This window comes from Synchiropus splendidus, chromosome 5, assembly GCF_027744825.2.
Source record: "Synchiropus splendidus isolate RoL2022-P1 chromosome 5, RoL_Sspl_1.0, whole genome shotgun sequence".
Lineage (NCBI taxonomy): Eukaryota > Metazoa > Chordata > Actinopteri > Syngnathiformes > Callionymidae > Synchiropus > Synchiropus splendidus.
Genome location: NC_071338.1, coordinates 6,323,566 through 6,350,139, shown reverse-complemented (window position 1 = coordinate 6,350,139; position 26,574 = coordinate 6,323,566). Strand labels below are relative to the sequence as shown.

The window sequence follows — 26,574 nt, the reverse complement described above, 5'->3', positions numbered from 1 at the left end:
GGAGAAGGAAATGTTGCAAGGTTTCATCACGAGGTCACTTTGCAAAAGATTGTTTTCCACCCATAATTCTGTAGAGACTTGCGATTTGCATCTCTTTCCCAGTATCTATTTGGAACTCAACTGTCCGCAGATATGCTGAGGCTGACGGTAATGACAAAAAACACAATGTCACATCTGCTTCAGGTGAGAGTCGTACAGCCTTCTGAGTCAGGTGGAGGGCTGGTCACGTGGCCTAATTCGTGTCTGCGACAATTAGGAGTAGGAGGAACAGTTTTGAGCAGATAGTCTTAAATTTGAAACAAACTACCATGAACTTTCATTTTGAGACAGCGTAAGAATGTTCATTCCGAATTACATTGTCAGGTTTAATATTTAGTGTCATCTGTATTGACCACTAACCTGGCCGTCAGTGATGTGTAAAATCCGAAAAAAAAAAAAAACGATGACACTTTGCCCAAAGGTCAGAGGTCAGAGTTCTACTTCAAAGTATGACATTGCAAGAGAGCAGACCTTGTCTTCATTCATGGACGAACAGCGTGTCTGAACTAACTAACGTAGCGACCAATGAAGTTCTGACATATCTAAAGGGAAAGACTCTGCACTTAAAGCTGTTGTAATGGTGTTACAATGGTGGCCAGTGGGCAAAGGTGTTTGTTTCTTAGGAACAAAGAAGCCTGGGCTTTCTCACATTTGGATGTAAATTTGGCATAATCCACCAGATAATGCAGCCATGGCAGCAAGTTAGAGATGTGTTTTGTCATTGATCTTGGTTGTCATCACTACCAACGAATGAAATCCAAACTTGGGTAGCAACAGAAGATCTAGATTCACTTGGTACCTTCCCACATGCTCATCCTGTGCTGTGGGAGCCTGAACACGGGAGACGAAGCAGACCAAGGACAACGGTCAGACACGCTGAGACGAGACACAGGACTGAGCGATGCAGCAGAACCGGCTTCGATGAAGGCCTACCAAGTTGGACCGCAAGTTCAAGCAGGTTGGATTGATTTTTTCCCCTCTTTGCATCGCCATGGTAGCAGCAATGACCTCCAAAAGTAAGGTATGTGACAGGTCACGTCACAGCCACATCAGTGAATATCAGAAACTCACTCTACTTGGCAACAGCACGATACCTCTTGAATGACCAGGTGGATTCTTCAATGAATTTGGGCTCTTCACACCCATGGAAGCCTTTTGGACAGCCTCATAATTACTCCCCTACATGGGTTTAAAACAGCGTCCTCAGTCGCCTGTTTACAAATGTCATCTATGATATCTTTGGGGACATTTCTTGTGGTTGACTCAGAATATGGGCCTGCAGCTGGGTCTGCCAAGACTAAAACCATATTTGATACATTATTCATACATTAAATTTGCTCCCGATGTTGACCATTTGACTTTACAGTAAAAACCAATGATGGAGTATGTATCAACACATACATCGTCTTCCTCAGACAAATACTTAAGTGTAGTTTAACGTCTCTCCAGCTTCATGTGAGAGCCTGACGGACTGGGTTCACAGTACTTGGACTAAACCACCAGGTGGCAGCAGAGGACCAGGGACCTCCATGGATGACCATACAAACCCAATAAGGACGTTTTCCTCCATGCAACACTTCCCTTCAATGACGCCTGCTGTGAAACTGCGACTCACCTAGCCCTTCAAAGCAGCAGAAGGCAAGGGCTGACGGCACTTGAAACAAGTTTCTACACTCCCGTCCTTCATTTCAGAAGGGAATACCTGAGAATCACATATGAAGATCACACAAGTTATTTGCTGCCCTCACTACCAGTGGGACATCTTTATTGCATCACAATCCAGTAATCCATATTACACCTCCACACATCTACAAACCAGTTAGATACTCAAGTGAGCACACAAAGCTTTTGTCAGTAATTGGAAGCTTTTGCGCGTCATCATGACACGTGGCTTGCTGTTGTACCTCACTTAACTCAGTGAAGAGTGACATGAGAAGAACCTGAGCACATCAACCATGAGCGCTGACACCTAAAGGGGATGGAGGCGAGTGACAGCAGGGAGAAAATGTCAACATGATGGTTCTGAGGCATACTGTTTGTACGGTAGACCATTGAGTATTAAAGGACAATGGCTCTGGGTTCAAGATGTCTTCTGATAGTCTGCTCATATAAAGGGGCCACCATCTGTTTCACTCCGACACAGATGAGAACAAAAAATACTGCTGACTCAGTGCCGCAGGGGAGTGGCGGACCAAACAGCCAGGTTATACTGTCGATTTCAATCGGCGGGTAAACTAACTCCAAACACAGCAGCGATGAGATGAGGAAAACACATCTGCAACAACAGGTGGTTACAATTTCAAAATCCTGTAAAGACAGGTGACACCACAATTAAAAAAAAAACAACCACAAATACACGTATAAAAAAAGGTTATTAAAAAGGAAGAACAAAATTCAATGTGACAACTGGGGGAATCATGATTTTGGTTCATGTCATCTCTTTCACTGTGCCCAACTCTGCTGTGGTGGGAAAGTGGTTCCCTCAGAGCCCAGCAGTGACCAGCAGAGAGGAGACTCCATCATTATTTGTCAATACAATGGCCGAGGGAGGGGCCACAGTGGTGCCATAAGGCTTGCAGGGTTTATATACTTTGCCCTCCGCACCAATTAGCCACCTCTTTGGTATCATGGTCCATTTGTCTTTCTGAAAACCAGAGCAGGCCGCGACCACTTCATTGCCACAGATACTTTTTTAGTGCAGGAATGACATTAGCCTAAAAGTTCACCTGTATCTTCTCCTCATGACTAAATATTTATGACTTTACTTGGACGTTGGAATCAAAGAACATCCTCTCAGCGAGGAATGTTTGGAGGCGTAGCTGGTGATAAAAAAGCAAACAGAGAAAAGTTGAAATAAAGACGAGTAACTGCTTCTTGTGCTGAAGATAGGAATGTGTAAATCCCCCAGGTAATAATAATACAAATAATACACCATTTGGTTAAAACCTAGCGTTCAAAATTCTTCCCCTATCCTTGCACATTTGTACACATCACAAAAGTCAAACACAAACTCAAAGGAAAACATGAGAAAAGACCTCACACATTTGAAACATCACACCAAACCACATATTTTAAGTAAAAACGCACACACACATGCCAAAACAGTCTTGTCAGCCGTTCATCCGAAGATGAACAAGAGTTAATCTCAGACAGTCACTGCTTTTGGATAGATTAGCTCATGAATGTCAACAGAAAGCTCATTAAAAACGGAGTGAGCAGAGGAAAATCAGTTGCCGTTGAAGCAGTGTGTCTGCAGGAGTCTGTTCACACTCCGTAGTTGACTGCGCTCAGAGCCGGTCGCTTCTTGCCTTTTATCTTCAAGGATCCATAGCGAGCCTACACACAAAAACAATTTCAAAGTCATTTTTTAAAGTGATTATCTTGTTTGGTAGACATGTTGGTTTGAATGGAAAAGTGAAGAATCTGGAAATTGAGGAAAATTCAAGGAGCACAACAAGTAAAACAACAAGAGACATCCCTGCAAATAAAGAATCTTTTAAAGAATTCCTGAATCCAGGCAATGATCCAGTGCGTGATCAAGTTGGGCGCACAGGGTTAAAAACTCAAGTCGCATTCGAACGGTATGTTTCCAAGATCTAAAGTGTATAGAATGTAATAGGAATGATCCAGAAGATCTCCTCACGTTCATTCTGCACACCTGCACCTCCTCGGCAGAGGCAAGAGGAATTACAAAATAGAGGGAATACATGCACATCTACGTACATCCTTGCGAACTCTGGATCTCGTAATCTTGACACTCTGTGATCGTCTCAGCCCTTTTTGGGTGACAGCCTCGTCCTCAGAGAAGATAGGCTCCGTCTCTTCATCTGACTGGTCGTCCTGGTCATAGTAGTACTCTGAAAACATAAAAAATAAAAATAAAAAAACAGTGATTTAGCATAATTCCTCAGTCAAGATGTCTTCGCACTACATGTCCAAAGCCAAAACAAAGTTTGAGATCCACGTTTGTGTTGAATTTGTGTCAGCCATCCCCCACAGTAACATCAGTTCAGGAGGAACAGATGCAGTCGCGTGGCCAACAGGGGTCAGCAGAGGGCTTCTTGAACTCGCTCAAGACGCTCCAGCTTCTCTGCTTCTTATGAACTTAACCTCATCTTTCATGCCAGGTTCAATCTTTGGGGAATAACGGTGTTTCTAATCACACATCAGAGATGTTTACTGTCTGGAAAGATTTAAGATGATGCTTTCAAGTTTGAATCAGTCTTTTATTGCAGACAGAGTTTTACCCTCCATCCAAACCAGTGATGATACAAAAACCCAAGTCAATAAAAGGTGTTCTTCCAGAACTCGACTGAAGCTCATGTTTCTCTTGTGGCCATTTCTAACACATCTGGAGTCTATAAGAGCAAACGGTCCAGCACTGGAAAGACGCCATCAGCTCTCCACTCCCAGAGGAAACAGGCTGGGATGGCGCCAGTTGAACAGTATTTGTTGGAGAGGCAAAATGACGAGTTGAGATTTGACCATACGGTAGTGAGCACAGCACTGGAACCATTGTTTTCCCAGCCACTGGCAGGATCAGTACTGTCCGCTCTTACATCGGAAAATCTCAACTTGGCCAAGGGAAATCAAGTTTCCACTGAGGTGGCCTGCACTTCTGACTGTCACTGATTCAATCTGGCGTGTTATGGCTGGACCTCTCATCCTAGTTCTCGCTTTTTTTGTTGGCCTAAGATTAATGGGCAACACATTTTTGACAGAAAGCTGCTTTCATTTCACTTCTCATCATTTGCCCCAGCAGCACCTTCAGTCTGCCACTGCTGCCCAGTTCAGCTAACCAAGCAGGAAGCCTAACTTGAGAGGACTCAGCTAGTAGGTCATCCTAAACCGACAGGAAGTGATGTACCCTGTGATGAACTTGTTATTTATGTTGTATGTTGTTGACGTCACAACCAATATGCAAAAAGGCTTTGGGAACACATCCGTTTTCAGAAGACATTATTCCGAATTCAAGGTTGCATTACAAGGTTCGTCGTGCCAAAAGAGTGGGCTGCTTGTTACTGTCAAGTCTAGAAACTGATGAAGCTCAGCAGCGTCTTCCTGCACCCTAAATCTTCTTGGCTGTCTCTGGAAATCGAGCAGCCATGACATGATGCGATGACATTCTGAGGGACAAACTGACCGTCTGAAACTGACCACCGCTTTTGTTCTCAATTCACTCTCACACACACAACCACATCATCCACGGAGGCTCCTCTCTGACGTCCCTTCTTCCAAGCCAAGACACTGGATCACCACTGACAGTTCAATAGCAAATTAAAAAGCATTTTCTGGACGTCAAAGCACATTGCGATGTAAAGAGTGCAGCCTCAGTGTTGGCAGCTTTTCGCTAAATAGCTGATATAATGAGATACTTCACTTACAGGAACTAAGTATTACACTACTGTAACAGACTGTTAAGTAGGGACTTGACCACAAGCCTTGTGAATGGAAAAAGTACAAATGGACATCTTTAACTGTTTTCTTGGCCAAGAATCACTTAAAAGCAATGGAGCACAACCTTTTTAACATGTGTCCTACACTGGAGTCCTACACTGAAATCAGCACAAAGAAATCAATAGAACACATGTAAACAACCAACTTTACATTTTAGACCACAGGGGGGTGTCAGCCATGATATCTAGCACAAGTTAAGGAAGATACTAAGTAGAAAAAAACATTTACTATGCTAGGCTAGAGCTGTTGATGCTTTTTAGCGATTCAAGCTGTAGTAGCTCATCGTTGTTGACTTGCCCTTCCTTGGACTGGCTTTGACAGCTCCGGCGGAACATCATAATAGCTGCAGTTCAGCCTGGGCTAACTGAGCTGTGGGGCTGGCTCCTCCGTGTTTATTGTAATCATGAAGAGAGCTCAATTAAAACTAACACTGCCACAGAGAGAAGACATTGTTTTTGTTTCCTGGTGGAGAAGAGAAGCGGTCAGCAGTGACTTCAGCCCTGGAACAGGACATAAAGCACCCACACCCCACATGAGCCTCCTGACTGAAGTCTGCATGATGAAGCTATGGAGTGTTGTGAGCCAGAACTTGGCACACAACACGAGGTGATGTCAGTTTGGAGGTTGATGTCATGCTGCAAACATGCTGCAGGCTCTCCATGCGCAGTTTCCTCACACATACATTGAGAGCCAGCTATCGAATTGATGTGGAGTTGCATCGTTAACTTGTTGTTTAATGAGCCTTCTAATGTCATCTCCAGACAACCTTGTACTGCAGTGAGGAGATGATCACATTGATGACCTCACTCCAGGACATACTGTGCAGAATACACAAATCTTCCCTCTCTCTGAATGATCTCCTTCCTTCCATCCAACAATCCATTCATCCATCACCTTTATCCAATTCCTCCTCCCTTTCATTCATCTGTGTCTTCTCCTCCCATCCACGACCCCTCTATCCCTCCCAAAGTCTCAATACCCGACAGTGTGAGACCCACAAAGAGCTTCAGCCAGAGAGAGAGTGAGACAGGGTGTGTTTGGCATTCCAACTGCATCCCACTCAGGCTCATCTCATCTTCTCAGTCTGCAAGGATTTTTTTCCCTACCCTCCAACAGAAGCACGACTGTTTTATGGTTTCAGAAGACAGATGATTTATACATCCACAACTTCATATTTCATCAGTGAGACACATTTGCAGGCATCCATTCATTTTTGTCTAAAAATATACCTTTCCTGACCTTGACTGAAATGTTGGCAGTACGCACATCTCAGTATTTTAAACATGGTAACACGTCGACATTCAGCTGATTTGCTTACAAAGATATGCAACAGACCTTGATGCAATGAAGTCTGAGGTGGAACATTACAGTCACCTTCAGTTTATGATCTAAATAAAAAAAAAAAAAAAAAAAACATAAATCTAAAGGATCTAAGGAAAAAAACCTCTTCTCAGTCTGAATCACAAACGAGACATGCAGTAATGTGAATGTGAATCTGTGGACACATGGTTAGACAGCTCTCACTGCAGTCTTTGCAGGGTTGAAAATTCACTGCTACATTTTAATCAATACATGAAAGATATGCTGGTGTTTTGCATTTCATTAAAGCTCCCAATGCCAGAGACGATCCAAAATGAAGACAGAATAGATGCTTGTGAATACCACATACGGCTGGACACAGACGGTCAAATCCTATATTTGTGGCCAGAATACACCTCACATCTTCCAATGCAGTACATTAATGAAACTGCAAGTTATCCACGGTAATAGGGACAACTATACAGGTGGACATGGTGAGATAGGTACAACTGGGGAGGACGATCAAGAAAGGTTAAGGTGGAGGAGGCGATATTGTAGAATAAGATCCCAACAAAATGAATGACATTTAAATTATTCTGCACTAAATTGTACAAATCAGAATCCCCAAGAGATTGTACTTGTATAGTGTTAATGGTTTATTTAATATTTTGGACACGGCTACCATTACAAATGATCATGCACAAGAATTGGACTCTCCATTATCATTAGACAAAATGAAAATCACCATTAAAGCAATGCAATCCAATGAATTCCCGGGCACTACAGACCCAACTCTCTGCACCTCATATTGGCCGTTTTCTTCACTGAATGTCGATGTCAAATTTCTTGCAAAATGCATCACCCTCAGATGGGAACGAGTACTCCCAACTGTTACATCAGAGGAACAGAATGGTTTTACTGAGGGAAGACAACGATTCTTCAATGTGAGAAGTCAACTAGATATAATCGACACGGGCAACAAAACTGAAGAGGTACCAGGAGTAGTGATCTCATCAGACAAGGAAAAGGATTTTTATAGAGTTGAATGGTGTCATCTGTTTTGAAGAGATTTGGTTTGGGGGAGAATTTTGTACGTTGGGTCATGTTATTATATACATCACCTCAAGTGAGCGTGTACAACTAATGGCATGCACTCTGTATATTATCTCAAGAGAGGCACCCGACAGGGCTGCCCACTCTCACCATCTCAGTTTGCATTAGCAATAGAACCGTTTATTAAGGATGTCAACTTTCCTTAAAGGTGTCCTAAAAGGAACAGACTACAGACTTTGTTTGCAGATGACTTATTACTCTATGTTTCAAACCCTCAGCCGTGTGTTTCTGACATTTTGGCCAATTTAGACAGAGCCAGTTTGCATCTTTAAAAGACCAATTTACCTTACGTAAACCACTACTCCGAAAGACTAACTTTAGTGGTGGACTTTGTTTACCAAATTTTCATTGTTATTATTGGGCATGTCACATTCACAGGATTAGATTTTGGCTCTATAATCCCACCATACCAAGGTGCGAAATTGGAAATATTCTCATGTTCACCCTCATCTTCTCAGTCTGCCTTAATTTTTTTCCTCCCTTCCAATAAAACTTTCACTGTGTCCCAAAAAACCTGGTTGTTTTTAACAGTTAAAATCTGAACTGATTTGATTATTCTCCAGCTAGCATGTGAGAGTGAGCTTGTGCTGTTGGGGAAGAAAATGACTCATTGGCAGCCAAAACAAATCAAATGCTGATCTTGAGTCTACAGGATGACAAGGCAACTTTAATAACACAAAATGTGGGGCAGAAACAAGCATTTTCTCGGTTTAATTTTTGTGCGATTATCTATAAAATATTTACCTGGCTTTGATCTGCCTTTTGAGCACACTGACCCTGTTAACTATGAGCCCTCGGCTGGACAGCACAAAGCTATGGAAACCCCCAAAGTAGAGGATGCAAATGTGTTGGTGTCATTTTGCGTTTTTTTACCTCCCGCTTCATCAGCAACGTTGGTGTTCTGAGACCTCCTGACAGCTGGGTTGGATGAGTGAGAGCTGTACTGATACAGCTGGTTCCCTCCTCTGTCATCCTGCTGACTGATCTGAGTCAGGTCATGCATGCTCAGGCTACGTAGCTTCTCCGTGATAGCTCCCTGACCCTGTGACACACATACACACATAAATGTCATTTAGACCTTCTGACATCACAACAGGACACGATCCAACACAAGGTGTACTATGCCACTCCGACCAGTGTGGACTTGAACACAAGCCCTCTTGGGGCTGGATGGAACTTCTCTTGTGGTTACGAAAGCAAACTAGTGAGAGCACTTGAATGGAAACATTTTCATGGAGGACATTTAAGGGGAATGTGCATGTATTTTTGTTTTGAAGAGACAGATTGCAATTACATTACTTAAAAATTGGGTAGCACGCAAAAACACACCAATTTCAACCTTTCACATGCGTCAAACATTTCCTTTTGTGACAATTGTGACAAAATGCTTTAGTGCTGAACTTTTCTCCTCTTTAACCCTGTCTACATCACACGCATCAAGTGTACTTGGGTATGGGTACATTAAGTACATTTGGAAAATGGCAACCCTATCTATAACCTTAAAATGTACTTGGAATGATGGGGGCAGAGGTCTATATGAGTGATCTGTTTAAGATCAGCATTTTGTTACCTGGATTCTCAGGTGGAGGTAGTCAGAGAATGTCACTCAGCTTTGTCCAATTGCAGTGCCAAAGCAAATCACTCCACAAAGCTGATGTACATTTCCGTCATGAGAAGTAACAGCCGAGTGGTCTAGTTAAACATCTACTTACTAGATTTAAGTCGCATGATGAATTTACGTGGCCAAACCTTTAAGGCGTATATGAAGTTTACTCGGTTACTATAGGATGGCTTTTTTTCAGCAGGAGAAGCAGCAGGCCTACTACTGATCAGTGGCACATGAGCTAGCTTCTCCAAATAATTCTGAGGGACTCACCACTCACAACCCACTCCAGCCAATTGTCAAGTCAAGACAATGTGAGGACGAATGCAGGACGATACACGTGGGGGTTAGGGTTTTCATATGCACACACAAAGGAATTATGAAAAAGACCATTTAAGCCAATTGCAGGGACTCGGCAGTCTGCTTTAAGAATGAAGCATAAAAAGCCTTGAAAAGAACAGAAAGAAACAAAGGCATGAAAGAAATGCTGGGATGAAATGGAAGAGGTCGGTTTGTCCATGCTGGTGTTTACCTCCTAGAGCAGCCAGCTGAAGCACAGAACTCCTGAGGACAGAAGGATGTCAGTACCAAGAGACAAAGAGGAACAAAGTCAAAAGAAGGGTTAGCAAGAGAGCAAGCAGGGAAATATCCACACATCATAACCACAACCTTGCCTGAAACCAAAACATACCATCATCTGCTTTTGACTCAGTGAGCAACACAGACCAGCAGAGGAAGAACAGCAGTGTTGATAAGACACAGCAGTTGCACACATTTTATATTCCGACTGAATAACTGAACCCCCTCTACATTTTCAAAGTCCAGTTCACAGAAGAAACGGTATCAGAAAATCCAGTATCAACACGATTTAAAGTGATTAAGTTCAACATAATGAAGTATTTAACCATTATTCAACACAAAATCACTCTTTCACTTAAGGTAGATTCTAATATTGAAGACACCATAAACTCTGCTTCAGTGATCCTGCACGCAGCAGTGACGCCACCTGCTCCCTGTTCTACCTCTGATATTCATGCAAATGCGTACAGGGGAATAATTCTTTGAACAAAAAGGTTCCTCCAAAGACATCATAGAATTAAAAAGGTCCCTATAGAGGTACACAGATATACGTTTGATGAATAAGTATCAAGAAATCCAGGGCTTAACTGAAAGGAAATATACAGACAGAAATTCTGTTACAAATTGAAGGGCAAAATCAGCAGTTGATGTCCTCAAGTTGTGTATTTGAAGGAGATTTCAGTACGTGCATGCAAATTGTAGGAGTCTGTAAAAGCAATTAAGTCCAGCACAAACATGAATTACAAAAAGGGAGAATACAGACTATATATATATATATATATATATATATATATATATATATATATATATATATATATATATATATATGATTTATATTGAAATAATTATTATAAATAATAATCAACAGTAGATGAAGCAAATATTGAAGCCAAACTGTCTTACATACAGATCCAAACAGAGCTTTTACATTTAATATTGTATCTTAAATGAAAAAAAAAAACATTTGACTTGCAACCTTTCAAATTAACACTTGCATAGATGGATTCCAGCTTCTAAAGATTAACTGAGCAGTGATTCATTAGATTGATCATCAGGGATTATCTAACACACTAAAGAATTCATGCAATCCTGATGAAACCAGTTTATGCACACAAGCAGTAGCTTGAAAGAGAAATATTGAAAGAGCCACACAAACAATATAATTGGTTAAAAGCTGCAAATCAGATTTATTTAACAGTGTATCTCATCTTTATTGCTGTACAGAATTTATACATATCATTTTAAAATTTTGTGGTTGACTTTTTCTGAGTTATTCACATAATGACACAGTAAGTAATGGCTGCATTACAGTCCACAACTTTTAAATACATTGCCATAAAAAAAAAAAAAATCACATTTGTAAGTTGTGCTTCTCACACACCAGGCTAGTGTCCTAACTGTTGCTTACCATTCTAAATATTAGACCAATATTGTCCAACCCCTGTGTGTTCTATTTGATCACTAAAGACAATTTTAAATTAAACTTAACATTACCCCAGTATGGAAGACATTAATAATTAATATTTCATCCAAAACATGCTGAACCATGAACACTTTGGCATGTTGAGCACTCGATTTGGATTGCTGCTTCACCACTAAGGATTGCTAACAAGTACTTAAACAACAGTGCAAGATCACACAAGCATCGATACAAGACAAATCTTTGCAGGACACTTGCCTTGACAGCAGCTGAGACCGCTGCAGTGGCAGCAATGCTGAGCCCTTGTTTGCCAAAATTCACCATGGTCTCATAGCTCCTCTCCCTGGCTTGGACAATGTAGTCATCTATTTCCTAGAGGGGGAGAGGCGATTGCATGTCATGTTCACAGTTACACACTCAGACAGAATATGTTCAGAGGCAGGGGCAATGGTTGATGGATGATGTAAGGTGAGTCTAACCCTCTCCCTGGAGGACAGCAGCGGGTGCAGGCACTTCCTGTAAATGAGACTGGCTCCTCTTGTGTAGGGCGACAGCAGCCAGATCACAAAAGCTATTTTTAGCTCATAGTACAGAGGAAACCTAGACAAAGACACAGCATCTCATCTTTAGTCCACCCGGCAATAGAATTTCTGGGATAAATAGAACACAGTGACACCGGTATGTTGTCATGTCCTTTCAACAGTAAAACAGTAAAAACAAAGCTTACCAGGTCAAAATCATTCTCTTCAATTCATGTTGAACCGTTTCACTCTTGGACTTACAAGGTTGATACAAAACCTGGTTGCACCACATTATATTCAGTGGTAGCACAGACCATGGATGACAGAGGGAAAGGTTGTAATGGATTTGAAATTACAATAGTAGAAAATAAGACTTTTGCCAGTCCACTTTAGACCCTGTCCTGGGGGCATTAAGTCTGGGTCATGATGGCTTTAATCAGGAAGAAGTCAGCTGAGGTGGTTGAGGCACATAGATTATCAAGCTGTTAATAGTACGGTTCCTCATAAGGTTCTGTTAGTTGCTAGCCTCCTTGTGCTCCAAACAAAATCCACCTTTATTGTGTAGTATATTCTTTGACTTCAAATGTTGTGTTCAGAACTTCTCATTACAAAACCAAATAAGCATTATGATTAAAATTAGTACAGTGAATGTAAACCAGAGTAGAATATGCTCACCATGCCAATGTCAGATCAGTGACGGTCTCCACTACAGTGTAGAGGGCAAACACAATCCAGTACATCATCCAGCGGACCTTAAGAAAAGGTAAGCAACAAATTTAAAAGAGATTTGAATGGGACCTTCTAAGTGTCATGAATTCATAATCCTAAAATGCGCCATCTGTCCAAACCTTGAAACATAGTGGCTCCATGGTCTACATATCTCCAAAACTTGATTTCCGGTAATTAAACAGCAATGAGCAAAAACAACAGGACATACAGTAATGCAATAAAATAATTCATTTACCTTTGTCATGTTAAGCATCATTATAAAAACAACATGCAACTCATGCAAAGAATGTTTATTCATGTTTGAGTATGATTACTTTAACGGTATCACACATGAACATGAAGGGGACTCTTGACCAACAGATCTGAGCCAACCTCGTCTTCATTTCCATAACAAAACATTGTTACAAGGTGGGGTTACAAAGTAAACTTTGTGATTTCTGCCCACACCTCATCAAATTGGAATTCAAGCAATGTTTTGCCTTCTCCTATGTCCATGAATCTAGTTTTACTCCATGGTAAAAGGAATGGGCCCCTCACTCTCATTTAAATTGGGTGGTCAGTGGTAAGACAGTCACAAGACAGATGTGTGAGAGCTTGAGCTCAACCAATGGCGTCTTCCGCATGACAGCACATACAGACACCAACTAAAGAAATGTGCACGACAGAGTAAGCGCTTGTCTTCAAATAGTAGATGAGCAGAGAAAGAAAAAAAACATCCAACATAAAGGTTGCAGTCGAACACCAGTTAGGATTTCATTCCCTCTCTCCTTCCAGTGCACCATTACTGCTGGACTGGTTAATTGGTGACCTCATAGTGAACCCTCAATAATACTTGCTCACACCGAAGCTCAGGGGAATGATAAATGGAAGAGGTAGAGTGAAACACAGAAGCAGCCAGAGGGAAAAAAAGTCCAATTTATTTTGCTCAATCTCCCTCTATCCCCTCACATCCTCTGTCTGACTCCTCTACCTTTCATCTTCCACCTCGTATCCCTCTTTTCTCTGCCTATCTTAACACACGTTTTATTCTTATGCCGTCCACCTCCATCTCATCAGCCAGAAGGATATCAAGATGTGACCTCTGTGAAATATACTACAGCCATTTGCCTTCTGGAGGCAAAAGCAGACATTTTTACTAGCATCCCTTTGAATAATTGCCTTCCATTAAGAGAGAGGAAGAAGGAACACCTGGCATCAGCTCTTCAGACACGCATAACATGCAATCCTGATTCAGAGCTCTTTTTATTCATCCATTCCTGATTACATGTCCATGCCAAATATTTTAAAAATCTGTTAATCAAGTCAAACCCAATGACTGAAAGTATTTCACATAGATTCAGGACATTGACAGGGCAGGTCAACCTATCAGCACTTTTCCCAATCACTTGAAGTTAAATCTTGTTCCAGTTGACATCAAATGAGGCATTTGAGGGTGTTTCTGTTAGTGGAAGAGGCTCAGTTGATGGGTGGTTAGAAGAAAACTTGGAAAACACCTTTAGACAGGCAACTAAAGAATTCAAGCAAGTTTCAGGACACTATTACAGGTGTCACGTTACATTTAGGGATGGGCAACATAATTAAAATCCTACTTAGCGCAAACTAACTTTTCCTCAAACGCTGTATGAGACAGTATGAGTCAGTCCAGAGCGCAAAACTGCAACAAAACACTTGCATTTTTCAACTGAAGATAGCATGAATGAATTCTGTTAATCTATTTCAATCAGTGCTTTCAATCAGAGCATGCCAGTTACTGGCCAGACCTCATGCCAATAACTGGCATGTGGCGTCACTGGCTTGCCGTTTAAATGTCATGTCAATAAGTGATGGTGGGGCGCAAATAAAATCTCTGGCCAATGAGTGAAAGAAACCCACATGTAGTGCAGTGGGTGCACGGTATTAGCCATATTTATACAAATTCACATCATAAATGAGCAGGTTAGACTTAGTGTGCTGTAGGTTAACACTGTTGGTTTGAAATCTAAGTAAATGGCCTGTGCTGTTCAGTGTTTTTTACTCTTATACCAGTTTGTTAATCAATGAAGTATCAAAAATTGTGAAAGCTCAGAAGTATTAGTATCAACAGCTGAAATTCTGGTACCATGATAACCCTAGTCTTACATTGTTACTGCTACCAGATAATTTATATGAATAAGGTCAACCAACAAATTAATATTGGCACTATCGCAAATGTAGAACACGCTACGGTCAAAGATGGCCCCATCAGTTCACCTTAGACAAAAAAAAAAAGGTTAATACTTGTAACACTGGTAGACTGGTATCAGATCAGTATCGGACGATACCCAAAGCCCAGGAATCGATATCTGGACTCTGAAAGTTGGATTGGTGCATCCCTAACTAAGACTAAATTGAAAAATGGAGAGCAAAATTAACACTAGTTTTGTCGCAGACTTGTGACTTTGTGAGTCCATGTTCTATTCAAAATTTGAATTTATGCACACACTGACAAAATGCCAGTCACAGGGTTTACAGTTGGCGGGCTTTAACCAGGTTCTGAATACCTTGACCTCCGAACCATAAGCTTTATGAACCCAGTGGCTTAAACAATGAAAGGGCTAATATATGGATTTTGACAGGAAAACAAGTTGTGTCACATCAACCATATGAAATCACGGGCAATTTATAGACATTACATTACTGTTCTCGCCTGTGTGTCCGAAGCTCAGCTTCTTTTGATTCTTTTCCCTCAAATTTAGTGGATGCAGTGCATATTCCAGTGCACTTCATAGTCTGGGAATTACGGTAGCTTCTGCAGAAACTTGCATTTTCCCATTTTTTCCTGTCATTTGATATATCTGCCACTCACAGCACATTGCATTACAGGCATCTAGTGTAGCAACTGCCAGAGATTTGAGGATGATGATGAGCTGACTGCTGGGGTGGCTTGGTGACCAAGATGATGATGTACAGATTGGGAATTCATGACTGGCAGTTAAGGTGGAAAAGGTGAGTGGAGAGTTAGGGGACTATGTTAAAAAATAAAGTAGCATTAACCCAAATATCACACTCTTTCAGTGTAAGGCTCAAAACTTCAATAAGCCCTCATAGAATTTCATTCAATCATTCAAATGATTATGAAGGAAATAATTGACAAACAGCAGCTGAATGTAATGCATATGTTCCTATACATGCATAAATAGAAAATAAAATAAGGTCCTTACGTATTCCTTGACATTTTTGGTTTTGACAGCCTTGTACGAGTAGTATGCAGGATACAGGGTTCCAAACACGAGTCTGTAGGAGAACACAAAATATTTGTTAAGTCATAGTCACACAACACAATAAATACGTGAAGATCATGTCAGACAGTACGCATTGGCTTGATGCCACAAGTAAATCTCTGCTCATCAATTATCATCCACAATTCAAATCTCCTCAGACCAAAGTAGAAGAAACTCATTTTAACAGATGCAAGCAAAACTTTCCCAACTCTACATTTAAAACCTCATCTATTCTCGCAAGACGTCTCACAAAAGCGACCCATGGAGACAATGACTCAATGTTTCCCAATTGCAGCTGTGGAAGGGTAATTTAGATTCTGGTTCCACATCTGTGTCCTGTCAAGTACTCATTTCCGTGTTTCTTGGTGGTACAAAGGGGCATTTAATTCTCAAAGGATTATATCATCAAATGTAGTAAATAAAAATGATGGCGTTAGATATATGGCATGCTCCAAACGATGGGTCACCGATTGTGATCGGCCGATTTCAGCGTGACCGTTGTTGATCACTACATGTCATTGACAGACCGTGCTCCGATGAAGCCCCGCTGGTTCAGACGCGTCCGCTCCTCCCTACTCGCTGCTCACTCAGCAGTAGCGGTGAAGCAGCAGTCTGCAGTGAGGATTCTTTCAATCTGACATTTAAAGTTTGCATCCTGCAGCACATGCACATGAAAATGTGCAGGGAAAGCGCCTTCAAATCAAATACACCATTTAAAGCTCCAGCACTTGACGGAGCATGGTGAGTTTTCCGGGCTCATCGAAGTGAGACCGCCCATTCCTCAGCAGCAGGCTGTTAGCGCAGTTGACGCTTCGCAACACCCGCCGTACCGAACATGACATTTGGTATTGGTGACCGGCACACTGGCTGATCGGTAGCATCCCGAGTTAGATTTACTGAATTTAAATACATTCTCTTCTACAATACATTTTAGCGACAAATGTGACCCTTAAAAACAAGTCACACGATGAGGTTAGGTGCACTTACGTAGACGCAAATGTACAGGATCCTCAAATTGTGAAATCCTGAACAGAAATTTTGAATAGAACTTGAAAACAAAGGAGCTCAGGAGAATAGGCACTTAAGCTAAGATAATATTAGAATGAGGTGGCAGTCACGCCAGGCATTTACTGTATTATTGTTGATGTATTTACATACATATACACACATCATCAATTAACCAATGCTTAATCCTGTTCAGGGTCGCAGGGAGGACTGGAGTCTATCCCAGCAGTCAGGAACACACCCTGGACAGGTCGCCAGTCCACCGCAGGGCACACACACATTCACACCATTCACAAACACATTTTAGAGTGTTCAATTAACCTAGTGAGCATGTCTTTGGGCTGTGGGAGGAAACCAGAGAACCTGGAGAAAACCCACACGCACACGGGGAGAACACGCAAACTACAGGCCGAAAGGTGGTCCGACCAGGGATTGAACAATAAATAAAATGTGCCATATTTTTTGATGTTGTTGTTGAAAAACATTCAGAAAATGGCTATCATATAAATTTTAATTTTGATGTAACACAGTTAACAGTACATTTAGATTTAGACAAGGCAGTCACATCGAGTCACAACTGTAAGAATGACGCACACATCATGACTTAATCAGCAAGGAATCAAGAATGTTCAGTTTACATCTTTTAATAAGGAGACGCAAGACAAACACTGGCACGGTTGCCAACAATTTAAACAGGCTCTACTGGTATTCTGACAATAACAGATTAACAGCCACGAGATTGGAGGAGCTCAGAACTACTTCACAACGTTCTAACAAACCTTAAGTTTAAGGGTCTGAGCAACTTATTTTATTACTTGTCCAAACATTCCATAGTAAAAGTATCAGCTTCACCAAACAACCACATTCAGTAAAATAGCCACTTTCACAGGCACGTCCTTTATGGTTTATTCAACTAGTTTCAGGTACTTTTTGTTCTTCGAATGGTTCTCCGCAGAATCCCTGTTGGCACGACAGAATACACATCACTGGCCTGGTACCATCGCAGAAAACCAACTGACTCACTAATGAACTACTGTCACATTAACTACTCAAATCATAATAGTAAGTTCCATTTCAATTAAAAATAGGTTTAAATGATGATCCTGAACAGAACACTCTTGCCACATTAGGACAATGAGAAGATGATTAATAGGAACTATGAAATAGCCCCAGCTCGAGTTGCTGCTAAATGGTTGTTAGAGGTGTTCCATGTGGTTCCTCGCTCCAGCTGGGCAAACCGGTACTGCAACGATTTCTTTCCCATAAGGATACAAGGAACTAAAATGCTAATTCCAACAGTGAAAGTAAAATGACTCACGTCGACTCAAAGTACTATTGCTTGCGCTTGGAACTCAAGAGGGCAGACACAAAGGACACTTGGTCAGATATAAAGTCAAAGGTTTGAAGAAAGAACACAGTTTCTATCGTATATAAGTATATGCTCTGATTAAAAGCAATTAATTTCATTAGATTCAATTAAATTAGAATATGGCTATAGAATATGACTAATAACCTAGCACAGCATTACCCACACAAAGCTAAGGAAGGGGCACGTGATGAAATTAATGTCATAAAGATTGCACAATATCACAACAGACGTGGTCAAAGGTCATCTTTCCAATAGAACAGTTGTAACTCTTCTATTAAATCAACTGAAAACCTTTTTCTTCATCCAATTTACATATCATCATATTCGTTCTCTCTTCTCTCCTGCACTGACAGTGGGCCCGATGAAATGTGTTTCATTTTTTCCCCAAAAATTCCCAGTTTTATTTGTTGGGAATTCTGTTTATTCATCTTCATTTGATTCATGGCAGTGCTGTTTTGAAAACCCTTATCACTTATTTCAGTGCCAAGAACAGTTATTTTACATTCTTAACTGCTAAAATGTATACAAAAAAAAAAAAATCAACTTATATTTGAGATGAGAATATAAACATTTATTTTCAACATCGTATCATACCGTACATCAACAACTGTCAGACATTTGGGCTAACTTAAACTAGTTATACAAGTTATAAGAGGAGTTAGTCTTCGTGATCTCCTCTTTCTTCAAGTTCCACAGTTCACCTGACGCATAGGCTTATACTGACATCACTCTGCTGGCACAAGTTAATATCATGGATCCATGACCATCAATAGTAGGGATGGGAAATGATAACGATTCCAATTCTATTATCGATTCTTCGTAATAATTCGGTTCCTTTGCAATTCTCTTCGATGTAAAATTGAAAAAAGGAAGAGAAATAGGACAATTAGTATCAGTAGATTTGGGTATCGTTTTAGGTTGGAGCAATTACTGATGATACTAGTCACTGAAACTGTTTCATAATGACAGTTTTTATAGAGTCACGATTAAAGAGGATGTTTTTAAACTTCTTGATCGGTTTACTGTGTTGCACAAATGACAAGGGAAGTTGACTGTCATTTAGAGTTTAAAAAGCTCCGTGGCTTTAGCATCAGAGAACAGGAATGCTTCGTGATCTGGAACAGAAATTAACCCTGTGAAGCCTGAGCCATGAAACATTTGTCAGATGAGAGGTCCGTTTTTTTTTAAGTGAGATCTATATTGGTCCATGACAGCATATGAAATATCAATGTACATGTATGTATCTCATTTAATATAGATGCTCATCATGCTTAAACTATCTTATTTGAATAACAATATAAACATGACATGTAAAATGATGCGTTCAATGTAGCTCCGGTTTTGGTAATTGTCATCGGCGCAGGACAACCACACATGCTTCCAGGAGACATTCAATACTGGGGACACTTTGTAACATCACTGTACACAGCACAGTACTGTAGGAGCGCAAATTTGACACTATTAAAAACAAATCAATTTCCTCTGAAAACAACAATAGTTAGTCATTTTAAGCAGAAGTCAGAGATGAAGTAAGTCTTTTGATTATAAAACGTCTATACTCGAGCACAGTTCCGCGATAGCATGCCGAAGGACACAAGGAGTACTTGGTTAATTCAACACACCTGTCTCAGTCTGAGAGTGAGATTGTTCTTATGCATTTTCCCGCTACCAAATAATTATATATATAATCCAAATAATTGTATATAATTATATAACTTTTTTCAGAACATCTCCAACAAGCAGCTGTCACTGTTGTGACTCAGAAGGGTGCTGACGCTGAAACGGATACCGGCGTTGAACAGAGGACTGCATCTGCACTAAACAGTGGATAATGCTAAATACACTCCTTTGTGCCATGATGGTGCATTTGCTAACTTCAGCAGATGAAGAGGACTCACTGAACATCAGTGGTAATGAGAGGCAGGGGTCGATGGAACTTTGAATGAGCGGAGTTTTGGAAGTAAAGGTGAACAATGTTTGTGTGCGAGTGACCAGAAAGGAGCACCTACCTCCACCCAAAAACCTGGGGGAACTCTGTCAACCATGTGCGATTTTTCAAACGCACAATCCTGAAGCCCAATCCAGATGTTGGGACCTTAACCCTATCACATCTTTACTATATCTTTTTACACCATAGAACCCTTTGCAGCCTGTTCTTAGACTTTCACCGTTACACTTGTACTTTTTTAATTCCCCTCCCTCCATCTGGGTTCGGCTGGTGTACAGTGTCAGGAAACCAGGGAAATTGACCTGCAGCCCACAGATTCAACGCCCATCAAAAAGCAAGAGGGCTATTTTCTCAGCTGCATGCAAAGACTGAGTGGGTTGAGACGTGGATGGGGGAGTGTTGAAACACGAAGAAGGAAATTGGAGAGATCATCATTTTGTGTATGAAAAAGGGGCCCCGCAGTCAGCCAAAGTGCTTCAAGAACATTTTGTGAAAATCTTGCGTTGTTATGGAACATGCCTTTCAGGTCTTTCCTGTATTCTTCAAAAGTTAGAAGTACACTGCAAATATACTTTCCATTATTATTGCTGTAACATGTTAAATGGTACTAAAAGGACTAAAAAGAAGCCAACAAGACTTAGGTCTGGTATTGAAAAGGTTTGCTCTTTATTTACAAAAGGTTACTTGAATGTTGGACAATTAGGTGCGATAGTACCAAGAATGAATGTCCCTTATGCTAGTAACGCGAACATAAAGTACATTTTATTTTTTTGATACACATTTTGTAGCAGAATGATACATAAACACACAAAGCACAAGCATTAAACTAAAATGTAAAAATAAAAAAACTTTACATGCAATGTAGGGCTGAAAGAGTAACTAGTAAAATGGTTAATTGTGGTAAAATCCGACAGCCAGTATTACCGTCAGAAATGAATTTACAGTAATACTTTCTATTGGCCTAAAAAAACAGCACTAATATTCATGTTTGAATACATGTCGGAAAGTTTCAGTCTTATGAGTCAGTTGGAAAATGCATGAGAATCAAGGTTTTCACAGTTTGTTGTGCTCGGCTGAAGTGCCACGCAGACAAACTTGGAGTCACACAAGTTTTTATGCACACAAAACTTTTCCACCATGTAGATGGGGACAACATCTCCTCCACATCGTGAAAATAAATCAGTTCGTAGGATTGTTCAGTTATCTCGTGAGTGCAACATTTCTCCTTGTCCACTCCATACAGACTCTTTAGATGCAACTGCTTAGTGCAAACTTTGCACTACGTTGTTAATTTGTTTTCGGCCGCCATCAAGCCAAACCGGTTCCTGACAGAGGAAGGAGACCTCTGATGATGTTGGCAGTTAAAGCTTGTACAAACATGCAAGGTGTTTGTAGTTTTGATCGATCAGCTGGCTGATCTATCTCTGCCGAGATGGGAATTTATGACGTCATCATGATAGGCCCCAAGGAGTCAGCCATCATGGTAAAGCAAAACACTTGGCCTCAAATCACTACACCAAATTCAAGCGCTACCAAGAGCTAGCTAGCTTCCTGAGTGAAAGAGAACCAGAGCGAACTGTGGACAAAACCAAATGCTCATGGAGTGCGACATTCTCTGCGACCCCTGGACCACAGACACTCGTAACATGGACATGTAGCTGATGATGTCTGTCCGGTATTTATCAAGTGATGAGTGAAGTTTACATTGTGGGTTTCATCTGTTCATTGAAAAGAGAACATACATACATATATATATATGTATATATATATATATATATATATATATATATATATATATATATATATATATATATATATATATATATATACATATATATATATATGTGTCAAATAATGGTTAACAGAGATGAAGTCAGTAGCACTAACTCTTTCAGATGTAGGGGTCTCCTGGGCAGCTGTTTCACTTGACTGACCCTGATTAATAAGAAAATTATAATGATTCTTTCCCATACGACAAGCAAAATGTCTACGTGAAACACCTCCATGATCTGTTATGCATCATCCATTTCAATGTTACTACTTCAAATTAGGGCTGAACGATTTTGGAAAATAATCTAATTGCGATTTTTTTCTCTCAATATTGCGAATGTGCGATTATTTTTCAAGGTCCTCTTCTCATGTATTTTACAGCAAACACAACTAATAAATCAATCTGTATTATAATAAACCATATGTGATTCAGTATATATAATTGTTCTTCCTTATAGGCTATTCTTATGTTAAGATAAAGGCAAATGAAGCATGAATTAAAATGAAAGATGGTTTATTTGTCTACTTCAGTTTCAACTGTAGACTTACTAAACTGATAAATCACACAAACTAAAGTGCATATTACAACAATAATGCAAACCAATATGTGGCTTTACCACTCTAACACGTCCAACTCTTCATGTAAACGTAGATTGCACCTTTTAAGCACTGTCTGAACATAAACAGCCCATAATTAGTAATAAAAAAAAAAGCCGATTGGACAATAGACATCATGTGACTACCGGGAACGCGCATGGAGTAACAGGCACGTATTGCCGCCACTTCTACGAGTGCGCATCAGTTTTATTTACAGGTGTGAGAAGAGGTGCAAAAGGGTGCACCCGCATACAGATCGTGTTCTACAAGTATGTGGAACTTATGTACCCGTTTTGGCGGTGGTTGAGGTTGAAAACTTAGCAATGTGTCACAATTGCAGTTTCAAGAGCTCGTGTTTAGCCACTTTTATCTGTGCACTTAGAAAATGAAGGCGAAATGCCTTTTCGTGTTTGTATGAATGTAAATCTTCTTTTTATACGCACGTGCCACGGGGTTTACAGATGCAAATGTGCAGTTACGCGTATGCGCCTCTGACGCATGGATACAAGTCTTGTGTTACGGGTATGTGCCACTTTTGCACCCATTTTACCTTCATAGGCTAAAGCCGTAATTTACAGCTCAATGGCTAAAGCTCACCGTTGCGCTGCGCCACCAACGTGAAAGTCACGTGACCAGTCAAATCGCAAGCCTTACGGTTTTTGTATAATCGCAAATGCAATTAATCGTTATTATCGGGCACATTCGGTATTTATCAAGTGATGAGTGAAATTTACATTGCGGGTTTCGTCTGTTCATTGAAAAGAGAATTAAAGTTAAAGTTATTTGTTTTATACTGAACTGCCTGTTTGAATTGTTTATTTGTAATTTATTCTGGCTTTAAAAGTTTGTTTTCTGTAATGTTGTCCAGTATTATTGTTTAGGAATAGTAGGTTTGCATAATTAATTGAAAAAGTGACTTTTTATATTATTATTATATTAGTGTCAAAAAACTGAGCTGGTGGAAAGACTTCATAGCTCTTCAACTGCGGCATTCAAGTACTACATCTAGCTGCTAACTAGTAGCTTGTTTCTACTTCGTTTAAGTATGTTTGATCACCTGACATTTCATATTTAAAAAGAGACCATTTTTATTAAAGCGTAGCGCAGCACCACAACACGAATGTAACCCTGCTGAGGCACTTGAGTCATTGACGGTTTTGTTAGATTGAGCAGTCCAAATAAGTTTTCACACGCAGTTGTCTGACTGAGATCAGATCAACACATGCAGTGTATCCCGCAGCACTGTCGCACAGGCAAAACCTGTACCTCAACTTGACTCCTTGCAACAATTGTCACGTCACAAAACATCTCCTCCATGTCTTTCGCTAGCCACTACCAAGCTACAAACATCTTGGGAGTACTCACTGTCTCACACAGCCACATTTTCATCCCAAAATAACACTAGTAGGTTGCAAACACAACAATGTAAAAAAAAAAAACATTGATTGGTCCATCCTTAGAATTACATAATTGATATTAAACATGCTCACTGAGCAGAGGCATGTCTGTCGTGAAAGTTCTTTTAATCTGTCATGTAAAGTTTGCATCCTGCGGCGGGAAAATGCTGCGCAGGAGCACAGAGAGTTTCCCGGGCTCATGAAAGTGAAACCGATGGTTCCTCAGCCGCAGGGTGTTAGCACAGCTGACGCTTAGCAACATCCGCCGGTCCAAGCGTGACATTCGGAATGATAAGAAATAGTTATTAATTTTACAGAGCTAAATGACCAGCCTTTCTCAAGTGTCGTATACGCGGAGATGGGAACAGAAACGACCGAATCCGTCGCCGTTTTGGAGTCTGGCGTTCATTAGCCACCTGAATCTGAAACTTTTGAAGACATCTGGAGTGGAAACTTTGATAAAAGCAGTGCTCTCTGTCTCAAAGTCCTGCTACAGTATGTAAACATTTCATAGCACAGACTCTACCGATTGAGACATCTCACAGCAAATTAATTTCACTTGTCCTTTTGACAGAATAATTGCTGCATTCAGCGAGGTTCTTCTATTTTTGCCACCTTGAAGACGTATAAAAAAAACATGTCTGAATTTAAATGATTTCAAGTTCATTTTTTCACATCATGTAACAGAAGGTCTCATCATTTTTATTACATATTCATTGTCAATCCATGTGATCTGTATCTGTGATCAGCGGTGATCTGCATTTGGCTGATCGGTATCTGTGATTGGCAGCAAAAATCCTGATCTGAGCATCCCTAAACACAATTATAGTTCATGTTGGAGACAGACTCCAGAAAGTAGTGAACCAAACACAATTGTATTGGACATCTAATCTAATTAACCACGAGTATTTTTAATTGTTAGTGCCATAACGGCAAACTTCAATGGAATATTTTTTTAGTCTATATCAGCCATCCCTACAATACGACAACCTATCTTCTTTGTCTTTTGGAATTTCCCATCGAGGTTGCCACAGCAAATCAGCCTCCACTATGTAGGGCTTCCTCTCTAGTCATACCCATTATCTTTGGGTCAATAAGACAATAAGAAAAGATGATAAGAAGAAGAAGAAGATGAAGAAAATATGATATCAAATCACTCCCACAATGGAATTTGGATGAACAAAATGCACTGACGGTCATCTAAGCCTGTGATTTAAAACTCCTGGATGTGTTGAGGAAACATTCCACCACTCCCATCAACCGTCTCTAACACATTCCTATCCACCATGAAAGGTTATGCAACAGTTGTTTCTGGACAGAAAGCTTGAGACCATCTCACATGAACCAAGACTTAACTTTTACACATTGATTCATCACAGTGGTCCTTCTTAATGCTTTTCCAATAGTCACAAACTATTGTTTGAAAGTTGCATCTTTAAAAACTGTTTATGTGAACAGTGACTGATGAAATATACCAGCATTAACAGCAGTACTGAGCAGAAATAAAACGAGGCAATCACTCTCAACATTCACTCGATGGAGAGAGGGGACCATTATGGGCCAGACACAGCGTTGGAGGTGATCTTAGCACACTAGCTAAATACGTGACGTTGTCTCTTAAGGCTTTGACAGGTGAAGAAGGTACGGTTAGGTTATAAGACCTCTACAACGACAGCGGTAACAGACCTTCCTTTGTGAATGAACAAGTCTCTACATGAAGTGTTCCACTTCCACCACTCACCAACACTTGGTAAAGTTATCGCCGCTGAGTCACCTGCTTCATACATGTATGCTCAAGAACGATAAACAAGACACTTAGCTCAATCCAAGCCATTGCTAAGATAGTCTATGAGATGTGTCACGTCGATATCATGGAGAGGTTTACAGATACCACCTCGTCGGTGCTTTATTAGCCTGTTACCATCGCTACGGAGGAGACGTTAATTCACAACTTGACGTAAAGAGAAAAGACGCAGACGCGCTAGCCATATTTGCTAACGAGGCTAACTGCTATGATAGCTTTTCTACAGATCCGCGCGATTTAGCTCACACTTCACTCTGGCACTACTCACACAACACTTCTCGAAATCATCCAGGACACCATCTTCTCTGTCTTTGTTGACTGGGTTCGATGTAGAGGAAAACCCGGTGGTGTCGCTAATGGCTTGATGAACTTCCAAACTTCGACTCGGGTCCGGAGCAAGCGCCTCAGAACAACGCTCTCATAGTAGATTCAGTACGATGGAAACACCAAAGTTGGTCTACTTAACCATGTTAAAAGACAAAACGGCATTCACTCTGATAAACACCAGGACGGTTACAAGTGTTTCCTTCTTCGTTCTCTCCACTGCTGTACAATTCGTTTTCTACCAACCAGTACGTTCGCCGTCACGCTGTGACGTCATGAAGATCATCGGCTTACTATTGGTTGGGTGGGAGGGTCGTAACGAATGTTCATTGCTTCAAACCTGGCTACCTTTGCTCTGATA

At 40.6% G+C, this 26,574-nt stretch overlaps 1 protein-coding gene across 1 annotated transcript; it reads right to left on the bottom strand.

Moving 5' to 3' along the window:
• Positions 1 to 1,783: 1,783 nt before the first annotated feature.
• Positions 1,784 to 26,464, bottom strand: reep3b (receptor accessory protein 3b). Its single transcript, XM_053865802.1, has 8 exons — positions 26,158 to 26,464; positions 15,940 to 16,012; positions 12,707 to 12,783; positions 11,990 to 12,110; positions 11,769 to 11,882; positions 8,782 to 8,950; positions 3,763 to 3,896; positions 1,784 to 3,375 (listed from the first exon to the last, which is right to left on the bottom strand). The coding sequence occupies exons 1-8, from the start codon at positions 26,187 to 26,189 to the stop codon at positions 3,304 to 3,306; spliced, it is 792 nt and encodes a 263-aa protein (XP_053721777.1). The 5' UTR covers positions 26,190 to 26,464; the 3' UTR covers positions 1,784 to 3,303.
• Positions 26,465 to 26,574: the final 110 nt, after the last annotated feature.